The 18,610-nt window shown below is 37.4% G+C and overlaps 2 protein-coding genes across 2 annotated transcripts; both read left to right on the forward strand.

Annotated features, from left to right (window-relative positions):
• The first annotated feature begins 548 nt into the window (after positions 1-548).
• Positions 549-18,176, forward strand: LOC127802419 (glyoxylate/hydroxypyruvate reductase HPR3-like). Its single transcript, XM_052338213.1, has 2 exons — positions 549-1,053; positions 17,203-18,176. The coding sequence occupies exons 1-2, from the start codon at positions 613-615 to the stop codon at positions 17,731-17,733; spliced, it is 972 nt and encodes a 323-aa protein (XP_052194173.1). The 5' UTR covers positions 549-612; the 3' UTR covers positions 17,734-18,176.
• On the forward strand, positions 6,947-17,210 carry LOC127802418 (uncharacterized mitochondrial protein AtMg00810-like). Its single transcript, XM_052338212.1, has 2 exons — positions 6,947-10,133; positions 10,288-17,210. The coding sequence occupies exon 2, from the start codon at positions 11,044-11,046 to the stop codon at positions 12,043-12,045; it is 1,002 nt and encodes a 333-aa protein (XP_052194172.1). The 5' UTR covers positions 6,947-10,133; positions 10,288-11,043; the 3' UTR covers positions 12,046-17,210.
• Positions 18,177-18,610: the final 434 nt, after the last annotated feature.

Genomic DNA, 18,610 nt, shown 5'->3' on the forward strand with positions numbered 1-18,610 from the left:
GAGCAAAGAGGATAGGAAAGAGTAGCTCAATCGTGAGTCATCAATTAGAGTAAAGAGGAAAGGAAATGATGGGTTAATTGCGAGTGTTCAGTGCTGGTTGAAGAAGAGAAAGTGTGGGTTAGTCACAACTTGTGAGTTGTTGATCGAAGCAAAGAGGAAGGATCGAGAACTATTGAGATTGTGACGATTGACGAGAGACTTGATTCTTCTATTTGGGTCGATGAGAGATGGGAGATGGGAGATGGGAGACAGGAGCAAAAATAATAATTGAAGGTAAAGGGGAAAGTGAAAGAAAGATTAATTTGGTTGGTTATTTTTTTATTTTATTTTTTTTATTTTTTTTTTGGCTTACTTTGTATGTAAATCATATATTGTTTTAAATCAGCTTAAGTAGTTAATAAATGTAAATCATAAAAATTAAATATTTAATAAATTAAATTTAAAGTTAAAAGAGTAAAACTTTTCAGAAGAAAAATATGGATTCACATTTGAAGGGATGGTGTAATTATGTTGACCACTTAGATAGTGGTAAATTACGGATATTTTCAAAAAGTACAAACTTTGCATGGCAAGTGTCGGTAGAGATGGAGGAATCTCATAAGCGAAAACCCAATGGTGAAGGAGCTACCGAAGGTGTTGGTCCTCGGACAGCCGGCTGTTTTCACCATTTACGAAAACCGATTCTCCGAGAAATTCCAATGCCTCAAAGCATGGCAATTTCCCATGTCCACCGACCAATTTCTCGCCGACCACGGAGGTTCCGTGGAGGCCTTGCTGTGTTCCGGCGAAACTCAAATTACCGCCGACCTTCTCCTCCGCCTCCCCTCTCTCCGGATTATTGTCACCACCAGCGCCGGCCTCAACCACCTTGACCTTCCCGAGTGCCGCCGACGCGGAATCTCCATTGCCAACGCCGGCACCGTCTTCTCCGAGGACGTTGCCGACACTGCCGTCGGGATGTTGATTGATGTTCTCAGAAAAATCACCGCTTCCGATCGGTATGTTCGGACTGGTCTATGGCCAATTCGAGGAGAATATCCCCTCGGTTCTAAGGTCTCCATCCCTCTCTACATCTTATTTTACATACATCTATAAGCATGAACATCCATCTATAAGCATTTTGAAGACTTGTAGTGAGTAATTTAGGTAAATTAGCTTCAGCGACGTCTACCTCTGTTTTTCTTCTTATTTTTAATGGAATTGGCGAATCTGGTTCCAGTTTAAGGGACTTAGGAGGAACCTTGTCCATTGATAGATAATGCATTAAAATTGATTGGGAAATGCTATACCCATAAATAAATTTGATAAACAACCATCATAAATTGAGGCGACACCCACAAATTCATAATAGTTCTGCACAAATTCATCAATGTGCGAGACGCAGGTTGTGTTCCCTATGTTTGGGGGTTCGCCTCATTCCTTGCCAATTATGGTAAATTTGGATATAAAATCTGCTAAGACTTGAGCTTTTAGGGCAAGTCCTGGCTGAAATTGGATATTGAATTCACTTAATTTTACAATCCAAGACAACATTTAGCCAACAAGGTCGGGCTTTTGGATAACTTTTCTGAGAGGCTGGTCCATAAGGACTATCATAGTGTGTGCTTGAAAGTAATGATGAAGTTTCCTTGCCATAGTGATAAGCGCTACTCCTAATTTTTAAATTAGAGAGTACTCAAAATTGGCGTATGTGTATTGGCTTCGGCACTAGTCATAATATGCCTATCCACGCTGATTTCAGCAAGGACTTTGGGTGGTGGCTTATTGGGAGGAATAAACATTGTTGGACCTTGGTCTTAAGACCTTCGGGGTTTAGGTCTCCAACAACTTGACCTTTTCTTCCGATGAGATGTTTCAAAATCACGTTGTTTCCTTTAATAGGCGCCTCATAAGTTGTTCTGACATGTTCTTCAACATACATGTACCTTTGGGCTCGTGTATAATTTTGTCAAGGTTTTTGGTTCATTCTTATTTAGGGAAAAACCAAACCTAGTCTCCGTAAGAGTATTAGTGAGAGTGAATATTGTTACTTTGTCTTCCATTTTGTCGGTGTTGGCAGCTTCAGCTTGAAACCTGGTGATGAATTGCTTGAGGGACTCCTTGGTCTTGGGCTTGGGCTTTATATGCAGTAGGCAGGAGCTAGTCTTTTTTAAGGCTTAGTTGCCCTTGAAACCTATTCCTAAATTTCTATACAAGTTGTTTAAATTTGGAGATGTCTCGCTTCGAGAATCGTATCAAATTAATCCTTAGCTGCTCCGTGCAATATTTGTGAAAAGTTCCGACAAATCATAGTGTCAGTTGCATTACCTAGACTGTATGGCATCATAGTACCATCAAAGGTGTTCCCCAGGATCCTCTGTGCTCTCTAATATGTGAAAGGGAGGGTAGCTAAGCTTGGTTGGCATGGGCTTGTTGATTATGTTGACAATAAAAGGGGGTAATGGCAATTGCGAGATTGGGCTAAGCGATATTTTGCGAAGCTTTTTGTTAACTGCCTAGAGGATGGCCTTTAGTTGGCCATTAGTTAATTTTGTTAGAAATCGTATAGCAATGGCACCACAACCCAAAAAGGGGGTGAACTGTGTATTTGAGAATATTTAAACTTTTGGGGAGGTTTTGAAAACAAAATATAAAAACAATGAAATGCAATCAAAATAAATGCAAGAGAGACACAACGATTTATAGTGGTTTAGCTAAATGGTCTATATCTACTCCCTTACCTTCTCACTAAGGATTTGAAACAATTCACTTAACCTCCTACCACACTTGGTAGACCCTCTAGCTATACAAGATAGGAAAATAGAGAATGATACAAAAGAGAGAAGATCTAAGAGTAGACACTCTTAGTTACAAGATCTCTCAAAATAAACATAAAGCTTGAACAAAATGATACAAATGATAATCAAAGCATTTTGAGAGAAAAATGAAGAACATGTTAGAAAAATATAATAAAATTTTTCTTCAACGTACTCGTAATCTCTACCATTCATTCTCTGTTTTAAGATTGTTAGCCAACCATTATAAAATAATTATATTTTTAGCCAAACAATAATTATGTTTGTAATACTGTAATTATTGCTCGAAAATATAATTATTATAATACTGCATTTAAACCAATACTACAGAAATATTGAAATAATACAATACTACACAAGGGAAAAAAACACAATGGTATATAAAGGGATGATAAAACTAAGACTTGTGCAACGCACAGTTCCCTTAAAATAAATTTGTCGCCTCATCGAAAGTGCTAAAGAATAATTGATGTCTGTTTCCCAAGGTACAATAGTTTACAGACTGAGAAGTTAGTACAAATTTCAGAACCTAACAACGAACTAGAACACTAGTTGAACACTATTAAAACTGGAAAAATATGAGAATTTTTAGAAAATAATTATGCTGTGAATTCTCTCATTTTTTTTTCTTTTTTCAATGGAGTAAGCCCTCTATAAAGAGAAGGAAGAAGGAGAGAAGAGGGAGAAGACGTGGGAGGCTTTGTTGCCTCCCTCAATTATATATATATATATATAATATTTTTATAATATGTAGTACTTTGTATTATTAATTTCAATCAGCCGCCTCACATAGTACATCTCTTGTATTTTTTCCTTTCTTTTACTTTTACAATAATATAAATTATATATTATATTACACATGCCTCAAACAATTTTTCATTCACCCACTTATCAATTTGGACATGTGAATATACGAATATTCCAAATTTTCCAACATTCCCCCACATGAATGAAAATTGATGAAGAAAATATTTTGACTCAATGATAGTGTTCATCGGTCGAAACTTGCATAGGATAGGTAGGTGTTACCCCTTGAACCTTTTCTTGTGAAAATATATTTACTTTATTAATTGTCCAGTAGATATGATGTCCTTGAATTGTCTTGTTATTAATGTAAATGATAACATATTTCACACATGAATGTTCCTACCATTGTTTAGTTTTCATGATTATGTTCATTTTGTCTACGAACATCAGCCTGGTTCTGCGAGAGTTTTTTAAAGAATTAAGCCTTATACAATTCTCCTTTGAAGCGGGCCTATTTCTCTCTCACTTAAGTGATTTCTTAATTCAGAGTAACCTATTTACTGTACTCAGAATTTTTGAGTTTAAGAATTATTAAAGAAAACATTGCTATTCTTTTCCCACGAGTATTACTGTTTCATTATAGAAATGGACAAGAGGATAAACCCCCCCAATAGTGACCTAATAAAACTTTTACAATTAGGTTGTCCCTTTGAATCTAAATCTTGGGATCTCTAGTCAATTAGGCTGGGTTTCCATTGTAACAACTTATTCTTTCATGGGCTTTAGTGCCATTCCCCGTAACGATCTTTCAACTAACTCTCTATTCAACCCCTTTGGTTAGCAGATCCGCAATATTATCTTTTGACTTCACATAGTCATAGAGATAATTCCAGTTGAGAGTAGTTGTGTAATGGTATTATGTCTATAACGTATATGTCTAGACTTATCATTATACATGTTACTCTGTGCTCTTCCAATTGCAAATTGACTATCACAATTTATACATTTTGGAGGCACATGTTTCTTCCATATTGGAATATTTTCTAAGAAATTGCATAGCCATTCTGCCTCTTTGCCACATTTGTCTAAGGCAATAAGTTCATATTCCATAGTAGATCTGGTTATAACAGTCTATTTAAAGGATTTCCAGGCTACGGCTGCACCTGCAAGTGTGAATACATATCCGCTTGTAAATTTTGAGTCTTTTACATCAGATATCCAGTTCTCATCACTATATCCTTCCAGGACAGCTGGGTATCTATTGTAGTGTAGCTCATAGTTACGAGTATATTGCAAGTACCTAAGTACTCTTACTATTGTTTTCCAATGGTCAGCATTAGGATTACTTGTATATCGATTCAGTTTACTAACTACATAAGCATTATCTGGTCTAGTACAACTCATTAAATACATTAAGGGCGCGTTTGATTGCAAAGGTGGAATTTGGGTGGAAAGAAAGTGAATTCCATGGAATTGAATTATAGAGAAAATGAATTTCTAGAAATTGAAAATTTAAGTTGTTTGATTGGTATAATTTTATACCTGGAAAATGATGTTATTTTCCATCTTTTGGTGTTTGATTGGTAATATTTTCTATAGAATTTGGTAATTTTCCTAGTATTTCATGTCAAGTGGAAAATTGGGTAGAAAAAATGTCTTTTCCTTGGAAAAAAATGGCTATCAAACGGGGCCTAGACTTCCAATTACTCTGGAGTATTCTACTTGAGAAATACTCTCATCTCTATTCTTGGATAGTTAAAGACTAATGTCTAATGGTGTTCTAGCCACACCATAATCATTCTTGTTGAGTTTTTTCAAAATTTTGTACATGTAATGTGACTGATTAAACTCATAGGACTCGGTGACTATGTCGGATCTAGTCTAGGGTGATCAAGATGGCATATCAGAACTCTTTCCGACATCGGAAACTCCTTTCTGATCATACATGCCTTGGCCAAGGACTCTCACAATCACCAACCAACTTAGAATATATAGGATGTTCACCCCCATTCAATGGAGGACAGTGGATCCCAGCAAGTAACATCTGTCTCCATACACCACTACACAGAGACCACACAAAGAGCATCCCTACCTTTTACATCGGATGGTTCCACACAATGGCAAATTTTACTAGACACCCCCACTCTCTTAAATATTTGTAGGATGGTCTGCTATTTTCCTAGAGTTCATAGGAAGTCTTTTTCTCTTTCTTTCAAGCTATCTTATTTAAAAGATAATTGTTCGATAAAATCACTTTACCCCACCAAGTGGCTCGAAGGTGGTGAACAGCTCCCTATTTGAGCATACGTGTCTTGTGGCACCAGTGTCAATCCACCATTCCTTCGGGTTAGACTCAACCAAGTTCATCTTAGATACCATGGCTGACATGCTTATATTGAACACGTCTTCAATCATAGTATCCATCACATGTGCCTCATGGGCCCTAGTCTTCCTCTTTGGAAGTTTGCTTGAGAAATCAGAATGCTTCCACGTATCAACTGCGTTGACGACTAGCATATCTGTTTCATCCTCCTTTAATTTAGGAGCATCATCGGTCAAGAATCTCGTAAAATTCAAAGTAGTGAGGTAAACAACATCTTTTGATGTCACCTCTTAAAATTCAATCAGTTGAATTTCTCAGACTTTTTGCCATGGCCCACAAGCATAGTAACAGGCATTTGGACCACAAGGAATGATCCTTGTGCCACGTTATTAGAGGTTCCAACATAATTCATAGGAGTAGCCATCGCAGATCAAAACCTCAGTGAGTAAATCTATTTTAAGATTGTTAAAAAAATATAATAAAATTTTTCTTCAACATATTTGTACTATTTTCCATTCATTCTTTGTTTTAATATTGTTAGCCAACCACAATAAAATAATTGTATTTTTAGCCAAACAATAATTATGTTTGTAATACTGTAATTATTACTTAGAAATATAATTATTATAATATTGTATTTAAACTAGCAGTACAGAAATATTGAAATAATACAATAACTTGCAAGGGAAAATAAAAGTACAATAATATATAAAAGGATGATAAAACTGAGGCCTGTGTAACACAATTTCTTTAAAATAGATTCGCCGCCTCATCGAAAGTGCTAGAGGCTAATTGATTTTTGTTTCCCATGGTATAACGGTTTACAGATTGAGAAGTTAGGACAAACTTCAGAACCTAATAACGAACCGGAACATTAGTTGAACACTATTAAAATTGGAAGAGTATGAGAATTTTTAGAAAATAATTTTGCTGTGAATTATCTCATTTTTTTTCAATGGAATAAGCTCTCTATTTATAGAAGAGGAAGAAGCTAAGAGGAAGAAGAAAGAGAGAAGACGTGGGAGGCTTTGTTGCCTCCCTCAATTATATATATATATAATATCTTTATAATATATAATGAAGTAGGCCTCTTTCATATATATTAATAATTGAAATAGTAACTTGCATAGTACTTTGCATTATTAATTTCAATTAGCCACCTCACATAGTGCACCCTCATAATTTAGCCTATAGTGTACCTCTTGTATTTTTTCCTTTCTTTTACTTGTACAATAATATAAATTATATGTTATATTACACATGCCTCAAACAATTTTTCATTCACTCATTTATCAATTTGGACGTGAATATATGAATATTCCAAATTTTCCAACAGAATAAATGAGAACATAAAAGATTGAGCACTTGAAAGCTTGTAATAAATTCTCTTGGAATGCTTGAATGAACCTCCATCCCTCTATTTATGGAGTTTCACAAGAGCTTTCAAAAAACTAGTTGTTACTGTAGCAAACAGTCGGATTTATTATAGCAACCGTCGGATTATTGTAGTAATGGTAAAAATACTTTTAGATAATTTTTTTTCACATTTTAACCAAATAAAACATAATATTCCAAATGCCATAAAAAATTTATTACAAGATTTTTGGCATTAGATTGCATGATGAAATTGATTTTCATTTTGGAGCTTAATAGAATATATAAAAGTAATTAGGAGCATCAAGTTAAGAATCATTAAAAAAATTAATTTTATCATCAAAACTATATCAAAGGAAAAACATCAAACTTGCTATTGGAGTCTGATTTCTCCTGTCGCTTGCATTCTTCTTTTTGCATTGAACCATAATTCGCTTTGCGATGCTTGCTCGTATTGCTTTGACTAGTTTCTTGCTCCTCTTTATGTATTCGTTCCCATCACTAGTGTCAACTAGTCTCAACAGAAGTTGAACTTGGTGTCGAATGGCGTGAACTCTTTTTGGGATTTTAGGTTTCAACCATTAGGTCGATTACGTGAAAGCCTTTGTTTCCCCTAGACAACACCTATTAATGATGCGCAAATTTAATCAGCAACATATTTACAAGAAAGAAACATACTAGATGGCAAGAAACTTCAATCTAGGTTCACAGGTGCTGGTAAATTGCAAAAAGAAAGCGGTGAGACTATCCTTGGGTTGGCCGAGAAAGCCACTCCAATTCTTAAGTCAGGCATGGAGTAATAGAGAGGAGGCCAAGGAGCTAGGGGTAGTTTAGAATTGATACTGAGAATGAATGTCTACTATAAAGGAAAGATCCTTCTTAATAACTACACAGAGACAGTCCTGTTACTGATAATGTGCAGTAGTTACAATGGACTTAAAGAATGGAAGAGTCTTACTTTAATTACTTGATTCATTCACCTAGTTTCGTGTTCATTCATTATCTAAGTTCATGTATTTGATGAGTTAATGATAGGTATGTCAAGAGTTGTTGTGTAACACTATAAATTCAGATTGTAACAACTCAATAAGGGGGGAATACAAAAATATGGATTGAAGTTTCATAAACATTTCTCTCCCCGTGAATCTGCTGCTAGTTTCCCAAGTTCTAGTTCATCTAACATAATTGGTATCAGAGCTGGAAGAAGAAGAGAGCTGTTGCGCCAGTAAAATAATGTTGACCAAGAATATTTCCAATTATAACTCAACCCAAGTTCCAGTATTTGGCAGAGAAAACTATGATTTTTGGTGCGTAAAGATGAAGACCTTGATCAACTCACTTGGAGCCTGGGAAATCGTGGAGTCTGGAGTTGAAATTCCATCAGATGATGAAAGCATACCATTAGCCCAGATGAAGGAATTGAAAGAGAAAAAGAGTATTGAAGCAGCAGTGCTTGCCATGATTCAAAGGGGAGTTACTGATGTGATTTTTCCCAGAATCATGAGAGCAACAAGTGCAAAAGAAGCCTGGGAAATTCTGTAGCAAGAATTTCAAGGAGATGAAAAGGTAAGGGTTATTAAACTTCAAACCTTAAGAAGAGAATTCGAGAATATGAAAATGAAAGAAAATGAGAAAGTAGAGGAGTATTTTACAAGATTTATTGAAATTGTGAATCAAATGAAGAGTTATGATGAAGTGATGGAAGATAAGAAAATGGTAGAAAAAGTGTTGACCAGCTTGCCAGAAAAATTTGATCCCATAATTGTTGTGATAGAAGAAACTAAAGACCTCTCCACCTTGAGTATTCAAACCTTGATGGGGTCGTTGAAAACTTATGAGCAAAGATTGGCACATCACTCTAAAAAACCAATTGAAAGTGTGTTTCAATCTCAATTCACTTTTCAAGACCAAAAACAGCCTGAAGATTCAACAAGAGGAAAAGGAAGAGGAAGAGGAAGAGGAAGGGCAAGAGGTAGAGGCAGAAACTCAAGAGGAAGAGGTAGAGGATTTTTTGACAGTAAATCAACTGCAGAAAGTTCAGCACCAAAGTGTCATGTTTGTGACAAACTTGGCCATTTTGCAAAAGAATTCTGGTTTAAGGACAAGCCACGTTGTTATAATTGCAATAAATTTGGCCATTTGAGGAAGGATTGCAGGATGAAGAATGAGTAGCAAGCAAATGTAGTGGAGCAGAAAGCAGGTGAAGAAAGCTTGTTTTATGCATGTCAAAGTGCTCTAGAGCCTGCACAAAATCAGTGGCTCATTGACAGTGCATGTAGCAATCATATTACAGCGGATAAAGGCATTTTTCAGGATTTGGATCTGAGTTTTCAATCCAAAGTAAAGATAGGAAATGGAAATCTCATTGAAGTGAATGGAAAAGGAAGTGTTGGAGTACAAACAAAGCAAGGAATCAAGCTTATTCATGAAATACTCTATTGGCCAGAGGTGGATCAGAACCTGCTCAGCGTTGGACAACTTATGGAGCATGGATATGTTTTGCATTTTGAAGATAATTATTGCACCATTTATGACAAAAAGAAGACGACTCAAATTCTGGCAAAACTGAAGATGGTGAGTAGATGCTTTCCACTTGATATAAAGTGTGCAGAGAATGTTGTTTTGATAATAAAGAAAGCTGATTTGTCTTGGCTTTGGTACAAATGCCTTGGTCACTTGAATTTTGGAGCAATTAAATTGCTGCATCAGAAGAGAATGGTTCAAGGGCTTCCAATTATTCATGAAAAACAAGAAGTTTGTGAAGGATGTGTACTTGGAAAATATCATCGTCAACCCTTTTCAAAAGGAGGAGGATGGAGAGCTAAGGAGAATCTGGAATTGGTGCATACTGATGTTTGTGGTCCAATGACTACAACATCTTATTCTGGAAATAGGTACTTTATCTTGTTCATTGATGATTATACTCGCATGACATGGGTTTATTTCATGAGACAGAAATCTGAAGTTTTCACAATCTTTAAGAAATTCAAAAACTTTGTTGAAAAACAAAGTGGTTGCAATATTAAGATATTGATGAGTTTTGTGCAGATGAAGGGGTGGCAAGACAACTTACAGTTGGCTATACTCTACAACAAAATAGAGTTTCTGAGAGAAAAAATCAAACCGTAATGGAGATGGCTAAATCCATGTTATTTGAGAAAAAGCTACCAAAAGAATTTTGGGCAGAAGCTGTAAATATAGCTGTGTATTTGATCGATAGATCTCCTATCAAGGCAGTCTGGAACCAAACCCCATTTGAAGCTTGGAGTAAGAGGAAGCCATCCATGAATCATCTACGGGTGTTTGGCTGTGTTGCTTATGCTCAAATTCCAAAAGAGAAGAGACAAAAACTTGATGAGACCAGCGAAAAGTGTATATTTGTGGGTTACAGTTCAATGTCTAAAGGCTATAGGCTGTATAGCTTGAAGTCTAACAAGATGATTATCAGCAAAGATGTCATATTTGCTAAAAATGTCGTCTGGAATTGGGAGCAAAATCAGATTGAAGGAGACTCTAATCCTAAAGATTTTGTGCAACAAAACTCAGATAATGACAATGCAAATGAAAAGGAACCTGCATCACCATCTAACTCTTCAACTCCGAGAAAGGTGAGATCTTTGTCTCAAATTTATGCAAGATGTAAAGAAAACTATGAAGAAGCAGTGAAAGAAGAGTCTTGGAGAAGGGCAATGCAAGAAGAAATTGATGCAATTGAGAAGAATGAGACATGGCAGCTGGTTGATAGACCAGAAGATAGAGATATCATTGGTGTGAAGTGGATTTACAAGGTGAAACATAACTCAGATGGCTCGGTGCAAAGGAGCAAAGCTAGATTGGTTGCAAAAGGCTATTCTCAACAACCCGGTATTGATTATGATGAGACATTTGCTCCAGTGGCACGGTTGGATACAATTAGAACTCTTATTGCATCACTTTCTTGGCATAGAAATTTATCAAGATGATGGGGGAGTTTTTATTTGTCAAAAGAATTATGCCAAGAAAATTCTAACAAAATTTGGAATGGCTGATTGCAATTCTGTTGCTACTCCACTTATTGTAAATGAAAAATTGATGAAAGAAGATGGAGGTAAGAAGGTGGATGCTACCCATTATAGAAGTTTGGTGGGAAATCTACTTTATCTCACTGCTACAAGGCCTGATCTCATGTTTGCTGCAAGTCTACTTTCCAGATTTATGAATAGTCCAAGTCATTTTCATCTTGGTGCAACCAAAAGAGTGATGAGGTACATTCAAGGCACTGCAGATTATGGCATCAGATTTGAGAGGCAAAATAAAGTAATGCTAGTGGGGTATTGTGACAGTGATTGGGCAGGTTGTACAGATGATATGAAAAGTACTTCAGGATACGTTTTTAGTTTTGGTTCAGGGGTGTTTTCTTGGTTGTCAAAGAAGCAAGAATCAGTTGCTCAATCTTCTGCTGAAGCAGAGAATATTGCAGCAAGCTTGACAACTAAACAAGCTATTTGGCTACAACACATTTTAGAAGATGTCGGTGAAAAACAAAAGGGAGCTATTGAACTCTATTGTGACAACAAATCAGCAATTGCTATTGCAAAGAATCCTGTTTACCACAGCCGCACCAAGCATATTGTAGTTAAATATCATTTTATTCATGAAGCTATTGAAGATGGAGTTGTGGAGCTGAAGTATTGCAGGATAAAAGAACAAGTGACAGATATTTTCGCAAAAGCATTACCAAGAGCCAAGTTCCAGCAGCTAAGGGAAGCTTTGGGAGTTCAGAAACAGCACATTAAGGGGGAGAATGTTACTGATAATGTGCAGTAGATACAATGGACTTAAAGAATGGAAGAGTCTCACATTAATTACTTGATTCATTCACCTAGTTTCATGTTCATTCATTATCTAAGTTCATGTATTTGATGAGTTAATGATAGGTATGTCAAGAGTTGTTGTGTAAGACTATAAATTCAAATTGTAACAACTCAATAAGGGGGGAACACAAAGATATGGATTGAAGTTTTATAAACATTTGTCTCCCCGTGAATCTGATGCTAGTTTCCCAAGTTCTAATTCATCTAACAAATCCTTCACTTAGGATTAAGTATCTTTGTTGGACAACATTTAGGAGTTGTTATCCTATAAGAACTTAGAGGGCTTAGGATTACCCCTGTAGGTTGCCTTCCTAAGATTTAGGAGAAGAGGGTTATCCCAAGTTGTTGGGATTTGGCTGGATAGCTAGATTCTTGGTGAGAATCCTAGTTCAAGTAGGAATTCCAATCCTTGAGTAGGGTTGGCTCGCTTGCAAGTCTATGAAAGCCCCTCTGTTTGGAACATACAAGGCCCCTGCGAAGTACCAAGACCAAACAAGGCTTAGCTATTAAGCTGAGGTTGAGGGAGGCTTGGCTAGCGGGTTAAGGTTAAGCGGGGCCTGGCTAATGGTCTGAGGCAAAGTGAGACCTGGCTAGTGCCTAGTGGCTAGAGTAGTGTCTATAAATAGGGAGCCAAGGATTGCAAGCCTGTCATCACGCCCTTATAATTCTCTTAAGCAAGGAAGTGCGAACCTTGACCAAGGCTAGGCCAACGTTTCCCACTCTTGCACACCAGCTCAAGTGGACTTGGAAGATTGGAGAAGCACCACAAAGCTAGAGAGGGAAACTCTTTTCTAGAGAGAGAAAGCTTTCAAAGTCTATTAAATAATTGGAGGATGAATATAAATGAAGGTTTACAACACTTTATATAGACTCTATGAGGTGAATAAATGGAAATGAAAGATCCTAAAAATATCCAGGAATATTCTAGACACCTAAATAGAGACTAGAATATATAAGAGAATAATCTAGAATACTCAAAAACCCTAACAAATTTTAGAATACCTTTGAGCCTTTCAAAATCTTCCAGAACAGTGTAGATGACTCTAGGTCTTCTTGCCGTGCAATCAGCCATGCAACTAGTCTAGTCATAGCTCCATGCTTGCCAGACACTTGTTTGACATTTGCATGTCACCTGCATCATCCTTGGTCTCTCTCATTTATTAAGCACACCATGTCGTGCATGTGTGACTCCCTACTTGGACTTTGGGGGCCTGCTTGGCCTGACTCGCATCTTCCATGCCACTGGGCTTGCTCTTCTGTCATTTTGCCCAAGTTTGCACGTCAGCTTGTCTTAGTGCAGCCACATGGCCCAGTGACTTGCGCATTGTTGCATGCTTCTTGCCTTTGGTTGCCAACAGGGCCCTGCACGGCCACAGTCCCCAATAACAGGCCAACTGAGTCATCATCCCAATCTTTATGTGGCATTGTGGTCCACTGCACCCCAACCGTGTTGCCAGATTTGTCTACATGGGTTTCTTTGCATCCCAAGTGTGCCACAGCACACCGCACCATGCCAACTTGCCCCAAGGTGGCACCCATCAATTGTGAAGTGGCCCAACCACTATCCCCAGTGCCCAAGTATGCTCGGCTCAGTCATGATCACCCTTGTTCACTCCAGGCTTGCCTCCCACACCTGCTTGGTCTTCACGTACATAGGCATGTCCAACACACGGGCCTCGTCCCTTCACATAGTCGTCTTCTCCTTAGCTTGGCCTGACATATGGGCCACCTCCCTGGTTGGCTTGGCACATGAGCTGTCTCCTAATTTAGCTTGACTTCTCCCCATATCTTCAACCATGTCAAATACATGAACCAGCACTAAAAATATTGATGGGTGACACTGTGCTTTATTTTAAAACATTAAAATTGGCTGCTGTGTGGTAAGCACCACAACTGCTACCAGCGGTACCCCTGTGCCAAATCAATACTGGTTGGTACTGGCTGGTACGGTCTGGTAATTTAACTGGAATTGAAAGAATATCTAGGGGAAATCAATCATTCGCCCGTAAATTATTCATTAGTTTTAGGAGGATATTTATACAAAGAGAAACCTAAAAAATTTCCTAAAAATACTCCTACTTTACAGCTGTAGATAACCTTTATTTAATTTTACAAATACACATTAGATATATCTATAAAACTGCTGATATTAGTTGTTGTTGATCTCTTTAAATTCCTTTCCCATCTAGGACTGCTACCTTATCTAAACTCCTCCTTCATCTAGGAGTCCTTCTTCATCTAAGAGTTTAGTTCGTGACTTATATCTTGGTTTCTTCCAACAGGAATAAAGATGCTATATTTTGTTCCTTAATTTGGTACAGAACCGGAGTTAAAATATTGATCCCATGATGACCAATTTCTCATAAAAGGTGGAAGCGCTAATCGGGAGTTGGCTTTCTCCAATTACCTGTATATCAACAGCAATAGATAACAAAGCCAATTTTTTACATCTCATTGGTCAATTCCTTACTTGATGCCTTAATACTTCCCACTTCTCAGTCTGCTCCATCGAGAACTTCACAGTTTGGGTTTGCAAACTAGAAAACAGCTACTGTTATCAATACAGCATTAAGCCATAGGAAAAGGGGCTCAAGGTGTTGGGAAACATTGGAGAGGTAGACAAGCATTTCATACGAAAAGTGTCCAGGACACCTTATCTTTGAAGGTAGACTTTGCCTCTCAGAGATAGTGTCTCAGCACAATAGGTTCTGGCGATGCTTCCCGCAAGCGTGCACCTGGGATTTCAGGACAACAGAAGAATAGTTAAACCCGGCAGGGCAGAGGATAATGAGAGTCGTGGGGAGAATTTGGCGCTGGAAGACTCAACATCTAGTGGATAGTGGTGGTTCACCCGATAACAAATTATTTATTTGAAGCATTCAACAGGTTTTCCTCTGGATAAGTTCTTTGAGCCTGATAAAATGGATGACTTTCTTTCAAATTAAATGGTTTTCTGCTAGGAGGATAAGCCAACAACTTTGAACAAAAAAATAATTTGTTTAGCAGTGTATAGCAATTGGACAAGAATGATGATTGGCCAAACGGTAATTGGTGTTGAATTTTGACTTAGTAGCTGCTGATGTGGTTTGAAGAAATCAAAATAAAATAGGATTATTCATAACCAATAAATTAGCAAATATCTGATATTGTTTATTAATTGTTTTTATTGGATATTATGCCATATTATTCTCCACTTTATGCTCATTTCAGTTTATATTTTAACTGTATAAATTGGAGTTTACGATTGAATAAAATATATGACTTTTGCTTTGGTATTTTTTTCATTCCCTTTTCTTCTTTCTTCATAAAATACCAACAAATGGTATCAGAGCCCTTTTTCTTGAGGGACTTGTGAGTTGAGAGAAACAAAAAAAATCATATTCACAAACACTCAAACTCAAGCCAACAATCTGCAAAGATGGAAGTAGAATCAAGTCACGGAATGCCGGCAACACCGATAATTGGTGGCGACAACTATCAAGTATGGGTTATTAAAATGAAAGTCCATCTCAAGGCACTAGATCTTTGGGAAGCAGTTGAGGAAGATTACGTAGTCGCTGATTTGTCGGCCAATCCAACTATGAACCAAATAAAGATTCACAAGGAGAGGAAGACAAGGAAGGCTAAAGCCATGGCCTACTTGTATGCTGCAGTTTCTCCCAATATTTTCACAAAAATCATGAACCTGTCTTCAGCAAAAGCCATTTGGGATCATCTCAAAGAAGAATACCAAGGCAATGAACGAGTGAAGAATATGCAAGTGTTAAACTTGATCAGAGAGTTTGAAATGCAAAGAATGAAGGAGTCAGAAACTATGAAGGAGTACACTGACATGTTGCTTAGTCTTGCTAACAAAGTGAGGTTGTTAGGTAAGAATTTTCCTGATCAAAGAATCATCGAAAAAATACTTGTTACACTTCCAGAGAGGTATGAAGTCACTATCTCTTCTTTAGAAAATGCAAAAGATCTGTCAAGCATTTCCTTGGCAAAGTTACTTAATGCTTTACAGGCTTAAGAACAAAGAAGGCTTGTGAGAATAGGAGGAGCCGTTGAAGGAGCTTTCCAGGCACAAACAAGGCCCACCGGTGAAAAAAAGGTTTGGAATCACAACAAGAAGCTTGCAAATGCTGGAAACAACAATAGTGGAAATTATCCACCTTGCCCTTGCTGCAAAAAAACCAATCATCCACAACACAAGTGTTGGTGGAGGCCCGATGTAAAGTGCAACAAATGTGGTCAATTAGGTCACATCACAATTATGTGCAGATCACAACAAGAAGAAGGCAAAGCTAGAGCTGCTGCTGACCAACATGAGGAGGAGGAGTTATTTTAACTCTACTAAAAAAAAACCATATCCATGCCTATGCCCAAAAAAAATGCCTATGCCCCAAAACCCATAACCATACTTATGCCTCATAACTATAAAATCATAAAATCCCCATATGCTATATCCAAGTCATGCCAAAATTAAAATGCTTTGCATTTGCAGCCTCAAAGTCAAGGAAGAGTGTTGAATTTTGACTTAGTAACTGCTGATGTGGTTTGAAGAAGTCAAAATAAAATAAGATTATCCATAACCAATAAATTAGCAAATATCTAATATTGTTTATTAATTGTTTTTATTGAATATTATGCCATATTATTCTCCACTTTATGCTCATTTCAATTTATATTTTAACTGTATAAATTGGAGTTTACGATTGAATAAAATATATGACTTTTGCTTTGGTATTTTTTTCATTCCCTTTTCTTCTTTCTTCATAAAATACCAACAATTGGGTTATTCTAGTTCAACTGAGTATCATGGAATTTTGAAATAAATAAAAATGAAAAATATTTTGTCTCTAGAATAAATAAAAATATCAAACATGGTTGGACAAAAACCTTCTGAAATACTCTTTATTTCACAACACAAGGGGACTGTTCTGAGAGAGGTGCGATGTAATGTGTCTGTGTAGCGACTGAAGATGCAACTTAACTCCGCTAATAACTGAAAATACTATCTCCTAGGCAATGTATACCATATGCTATGCACAACATATGGCAGTGATCAGTAAGCTAGAATGAATATATTCCATAATATTTTGAGCATTTGTGATTGAGTTTGCAGTTGGGAGGCAAGCGAGTTGGAATTGTTGGATTGGGAAGCATTGGCTTAGAAGTTGCAAAGAGGCTCGAGGCCTTTGGTTGCTCCATCTCATACAATTCAAGGAAGAAGAAGCCATCTGTTTCTTATCCCTTCTATTATGACATTTGTGAACTCGCTGCTAACAGTGACATCCTAGTTATTTGCTGCGCATTGACTGACCAGACTTGCTACTTGATTAACAAAGAAGTCTTGTTGGCACTGGGAAAGGAAGGAGTCGTTGTAAATATTGCTCGTGGGCCTGTTATCGATGAAAAAGACTTGGTGCAGTGTTTGTTGCGAGGGGACATTGCTGGCGCCGGGTTGGATGTGTTTGAGAACGAGCCTGAGGTTCCTGAAGAACTCTTTACATTGGATAATGTTGTCATGTCACCGCACTGTGCTTTCTGTACTGAGGAATCTTTCCTGGCTCTGTATGAGCTTATGTCAGGGAACTTGGAAGCTATCTTCTCAAACAAACCTCTACTGTCTCCAGTCATGGATTATCTTAATTAAATTTCTGGCTAGTTCCTCATACTTTAGAGGAGTTGACTTCATTTGAGTTGTTTAACTTCTCATGCAACGTTTCTTTATGAAGCATTCATTCATGTGAAAAGTAAAATACAACAAAAGTAGACCAGTATATCACATTATACTTTTTGAGTTGCTGTCAGGAACATCTGTAGATGCTGGACTAAGGTCGCTGCCATGACAATTGATGAAAGGCAGAGAAGTAAAAGCAATAGCATGACCATATGTGAAGAGGTGTCAAGGATGTTGAAATGGGTGTGAATCAAGCTGAGGATATGTGGAAACTACAAGTCGTTAAGAATCCATTTATATGTTAATGTGGTTACTAGATACAGACCTTACCTTGGATGAACTGTACAAGATGTTGTATGACTGTCAAAACTGTTGATTGCAAGGAAATTGGTTTATGCATATATTGTTACTCTTTAGTCCTCTTGTGTTTACTAGCCATTTTTCACTACTAAGGGATGGCGATGGGTGTTGAATATCATTGTTGCAGATTCAAATCCACTTTACTATGTTGGGCACTCTATTCTGGCTTGTTAATGGTTCTATTTGCAGATTGAGTCATGTTACTTGTACGGGGGCAAGTTTGATAGGTGCGTGTATAGGATGATCAATCACGATATATCGCGATTTGTTGTTCACCCCTTTCCCTCTCCCTCCCCTTCCCTTGCTCTAGTCGACCCTCTGCCACTGACCCTCTCACTATTGCTCTTCGCCTCTTTGCTGCCTCGCCTCTCACTACTACATCCTCTCCTTGGTCGCTTCATCCTTCCCATTCGTCACCAGCGACAGTGGGAGATGAAGCTCCGATTTTTGGGTGGGGGGTTCTTGCTTCAGGTGGGCTTACAAGTGAAAT

Source organism: Diospyros lotus, chromosome 5 (assembly GCF_014633365.1).
Source record: "Diospyros lotus cultivar Yz01 chromosome 5, ASM1463336v1, whole genome shotgun sequence".
NCBI lineage: Eukaryota > Viridiplantae > Streptophyta > Magnoliopsida > Ericales > Ebenaceae > Diospyros > Diospyros lotus.